This window comes from Apteryx mantelli, chromosome 13 (genome assembly GCF_036417845.1).
Source record: "Apteryx mantelli isolate bAptMan1 chromosome 13, bAptMan1.hap1, whole genome shotgun sequence".
Lineage (NCBI taxonomy): Eukaryota > Metazoa > Chordata > Aves > Apterygiformes > Apterygidae > Apteryx > Apteryx mantelli.
The window spans coordinates 4,761,143-4,765,923 of NC_089990.1; the positions used below are offsets into that span (position 1 = coordinate 4,761,143).

General features: G+C 46.3%; 1 protein-coding gene across 1 annotated transcript; it reads left to right on the forward strand.

Annotated features, from left to right (window-relative positions):
* Positions 1–659: 659 nt before the first annotated feature.
* Positions 660–4,562, forward strand: AGTR2 (angiotensin II receptor type 2). The gene is made up of 2 exons (XM_013945239.2): positions 660–765; positions 2,433–4,562. The coding sequence occupies exon 2, from the start codon at positions 2,506–2,508 to the stop codon at positions 3,619–3,621; it is 1,116 nt and encodes a 371-aa protein (XP_013800693.2). The 5' UTR covers positions 660–765; positions 2,433–2,505; the 3' UTR covers positions 3,622–4,562.
* The last annotated feature ends 219 nt before the right edge of the window (positions 4,563–4,781 follow it).

Below are 4,781 nucleotides of genomic sequence, written 5' to 3' on the forward strand. Positions count from 1 at the left end.
CCGGGTTGTGCAAGGGGAGGCAGGCTGCGGCCGGGGCAGCAGATGGGAAAGCTCAGCTGTGTGCGCGAACGGGCTGTCACCAGCGTGCATGGGCTCGCCAACCTGCCGGCTTTAACCGTGTGCTACCCCGGTGCAGCCCCAGAGCGGGGTGTCCTCTGTGCCATGTCGGCCTCCCCGCTCAGCACAGGGTGCGTGCGCGGCTTGGCCCGCGCTGGGGCAGCGGCTTTGCCCTGCTGCCGGCCGGGAGACGGGATCAGCCCCAACAACACAGGCAGCGTTGGTGCGAGTGCTGCAAAGTTCCTCTGCTTTTCCTCTCTGCATGCTCACGTTACAGTCGGGCTCGCTATAACAACCTCTTCCACTCTCAAACATCTTAGCAAACACCGGGACTCCCTAAAGTGCATGGAAATCCCCCTGCCCACTGAAATCCCTGCATTGTGCATTTCTCTGTGCATAGAAACCTGTAAAGATATTTGTGTGAATTTCCTTTTTCTTTCTTTCCTTCTCTTTCTTTCTGTCGGTTGTCTTGTTCCTCTTTCCGGATTTACTGCATGTGCTCACGTGGCCTGGGAAAGGGGGGCTCTCAAACTGCTTTGCTTCCAAAAGGAAAAGACGCTGGCAGACGTTCATATTTCATCCTTCAAGTTATGTAGGTTAAAGTCTCCCAGTGGGAAAATGGAGCGTGTAAGAGAGCTGGTGGTGATGCTCGCTAGAAGGAAAGCAGAAAAAAGGAACGCGTAATTCCAGACCTCCGGCCGGATGAAGGTGAGGTTTTAAAGGCATGTTTTCTATCTGCTGTTAGAGCATAATTTGATTTGCTTTGTGATAAAATGACTCGTGTCTTAGAGCAGGAATGACTGTCTCTTAGAAACAGATTCGAAGCTACCGCGTTGTTCCTGTGCAGAGGGGGGGGGCATGTTCTCGAGAATATAGCGACGATTAAATATGGCATGGTCCCTCTGTAGAGAGTAAGTCAGATACGTAAGGCTTTGCAACTATTTCTGAGATTTCAGCGTCTATGGTTAAAGTGAGGGGTTCAAGACATCGGACTTAAGGGAGAAAGGAGGCTCCGGATGCTCCCTTGAATCTCTTCCCCTCTCCCCAAATAACACCCATGCTCTGGTTTGAGATCTGTCTGATTATAGCACGGGAACTTGTCATCCAGTATGTGGGACTTTAAATACAGGCAGAAACGTGCATTAATATTCTCCTCTTGAATTTTCATTATGTTGAGACAATATAATTAATATTCAGTTTTGTCAGACTATTCAAAGCTGCGTGATGCATATTTTGCAGTGAGCGAACAATAAGCAATTGTACACTAAGCTGTTAATATAGACAAATACTTTTGAAATGATCATTTGCCCTCTGTTAAATGAGAAAGCAGTACTCAACTTTGTTGTCTTTACTTGGTCAAAATTCCTGTCGTTTTAGAGCCCCCTGAGAATTCTTAAATGCCTGACTGGTTCCATAAGGACTTAATTAAAAAGGAATTGTCTTTCTATTGTTTACAATAAAATATTTGGATATTCTGTCTATTTTATTGGCTATAAAGTCTTGAAGTTTGAAAAAAGCTCAGCTCAGAGTGTAGACTCAAGAGACGTGGAACAAAGTCTGTCCAAGGACCCTCTTATTTGTGCCGTTATGTGGCTGCATTTTCCCATATTGAAGCCCAGTCCTGATCTTTCTAAATGGATGACAAATACTACTGTTAAATCTAGTGCCTGCAAGGACTAGGTACTTGAGTGTGTGTTGCTTATATCTACATTGAAAAAAATTTACTTTACTCTTCTGATTACAAGCCCTTAAGGGGGCAGGAGATGCAGGTGGGCTTTGAGAAGGACTTTGTCAGTGTGTGATATTCTGCAAAGGCCCTTCAGTGTCTCTGTGTTCAGCCCCATGAATTAAAGAAGTCAAAGCTTGCCTTCCTAATAGCTGTATTAAAAGGCTATGTTGGTGCCTGTGAAGTGCCAGGAGATCCGTGGGTGTGAAGTACTTGATCCCTGCTGGCAAGTCCTGCCGTTCTGCTTTATTTTAACCACACAGAGTGCTGGGAATAGGATGAGAAAGCTGAGAAAAAGGATCGCGAGGAGCCTAGGTGTTGTCTTTGGTCTCAGAAGTCCCTTGAAGAATCTGCACTTCCCGAATCGATAATCTTTCTGCTCTACTGCCCGCAGAAATTACTGTCTCATTGCAGATAAAACCCAGCCGCTCACTTCTCTGCCAGGCTAATTAAAACATGCCATGACCTCCCTAATGCTAGTTGTGTCCTGTCAGTAGGATGGAGGAAAGCAGTCCTGCATGATTGTCTGGTATTTCAGCTCTCAGCTTACTGGCATCATTTAAAATGATTTTATTTTATTGTGCCTCTGTGATTCCAGACCTAAGATGTCTGCAGAGTGCATGTCTAATGCATGGTTTATGATCTGCAGGTGAGTGATGTGATGGAAGAGTGCTGCTAGCACATGAATTTCCAGCAGAACGTTTCTTTCTGCCAGTGTCAACATGCAGAGCAACTACTCCCTGGTCATCACCACCAGAGAGACTCTCCAGGTCCCCTACATGGCGCTGATCAACACGTCGGCTGCCCTGCGTGCGCCACCTCCCTGCCCACTTACCTCTTCTGGCTATCAATTTTCATTAATTCCGGCGCTCTTCTCCGTAGTTTTCATTCTGGGGTTGGTTGGCAACAGCGTGGTGGTGGTGGTACTCTGTCGTCAAAGCGGCCCCAAAACAGTGGCTAATATCTACATTTTCAACCTGGCCATGGCGGATTTGCTGTGCCTTGTCACCCTCCCCTTCTGGGCTACCTATTACGCACACGGATACAACTGGCTTTTTGGATCTCTCATGTGCAAAATCTCCAGCTCGGTCCTGTGCCTGAACATGTTTGCAAGTACATTTTTCATCACCTGCATGAGTCTGGACCGGTACAATGCTATTGTCCACCCTATTCGCTCTCAAAGGAGAACTCTGCAGCAGGCATATGTTATAGCACTGGTTGTGTGGAGCCTGGCCTGTTTCTCCTCTCTCCCAACTTTTTATTTCCGTGACACACACTACGTTAAAAGCTTGGGGGTAAATGCTTGTATTATGGCCTTTCCTCACGAGAATTATGCAAAATGGTCTGCGGGAACAGCCTTCCTGAAAAACGTGCTTGGTTTCTTCATCCCCTTGATGGTGATCACCACATGTTACATCCGCATCAGGAGGCACTTGCTAAAAGCACAGGAGTTTGGGAAAAACAAGCAGAAAAGGGACAAAGTCTTAAAGCTGGTGGCTGCTGTTGTTGTGGCCTTCTTGATTTGCTGGCTCCCCTTCCACATTTTAACGTTTTTGGATGCTCTGGCTCATATGAACATCATTAATGACTGTGCCATGACAGGCTTCATCGACATGGTGCTGCCCTTCGGCATCTGCCTGGCATTTACCAACAGCTGCATCAACCCTTTACTGTACTGCTTTATCGGGAACCAGTTCCAGGAGAAGCTCCATCGCTTGTTCAAACGCCGGGTTTATCAGTTCAACAGCCATCGAGAGAGCTCCTCTTTGCGAAAAGGGAGCTGCTTCAGAGATGCTGAGGCCCTGGGGGGCAGCGGAGAGGGGCCTGAGCCTGTGTAGTAGGCGCTGGGCACAGCACGGGGCTGTGCTGGTGCAACGGGCTGCCCTGTGGTGATGATGCTCTTCTCTCCTCTTCTCTTCGTTTTGCATTCGCTCCTCCACCAGCTGTTTGGAGGAGATCTTGTTTTCATCGCACATGGGGATTTACTCTTCCTTTCCGCAATGAGCACCAAAGTTTTGCATAAAGGGAAATTTCTGGCAAACAAATATATCAATGGCATTTTAAATATCAGCTTCTTGTGCGTGGCTGAGATTGTGCGAGTGTTTAATGTAGCACAGAAGGACAAAGCACACTGAGAGAGCATTGCACCACAGCTACCAGTACCCAAGTGCTGAGCATTGCACCCTAACTAAGCTGATTTTCTCAGAGATTCACACTACAGAATATGTAACTAAAGCAGTGCAGATACTTCTGTACCTATCTGTAAGAAAATATTTTGGCCTCTACTTTTTATATATATACAAATATAAAATTTTGAAATTATATGGCTAGAGATAGCACACATTAAATGCATCAGACCTACGTCCTGCTTGGTTGGGCCTGGGAAGATCCTGGGAAGATCGAGACATGGGTATGCAAACTGTTGGAGGCAGGAGAGTACTGTTGGGGGAAGTACTGCTACGTGCTTTCTGTGATTTTACACCTTTCCTTGAGCAGGTAGCAGGTTCCCGGGCTAGATAGTCCTTTGCTCTGAGCCAGTGTGGTTCCTGTTGACAGTAATGTTATGGGAATGAAGCATGCGAAGTCCCACGGCAGCACACACTGTCCAGCAGCCTTGAGGGAAAGGACTTGCTGGTCATTGAGACATTTGGGGTTTTGGATGTCCGTTACTGCTGCAATATTGGGGTACTGTCTACAGAAAACCCAAGTGGCTGTCCTGATACCTAGAAGCGAAACCACGGGCCAATTCCTAAGACACATCCAGATTCCAATATTTAACTTTACCTGTTTGTAAATAAAAGAAAAAAAAAAGTATAATTATTTGGCAACTAATGATTCTATTTTGAGGTTATTTTTGATGTTTTGAATTTTTCTTTTGTTAGAGCTGGTCCTAAATACCATTTTGAACCCTTCAGAAAGGATCTGTTTGAATATTTTCAAGTCTGATGATAGGCTGAAAGAGGGATACGTTAGCACCTTGCTTGGCTCCAAGCAAGCT

What these genes read in the sequence shown, in the direction of transcription:
- AGTR2 (XM_013945239.2), top strand. Translation starts at nt 2,506, where the DNA reads ATGCAGAGCAACTACTCCCTGGTCATCACCACCAGAGAGACTCTCCAG.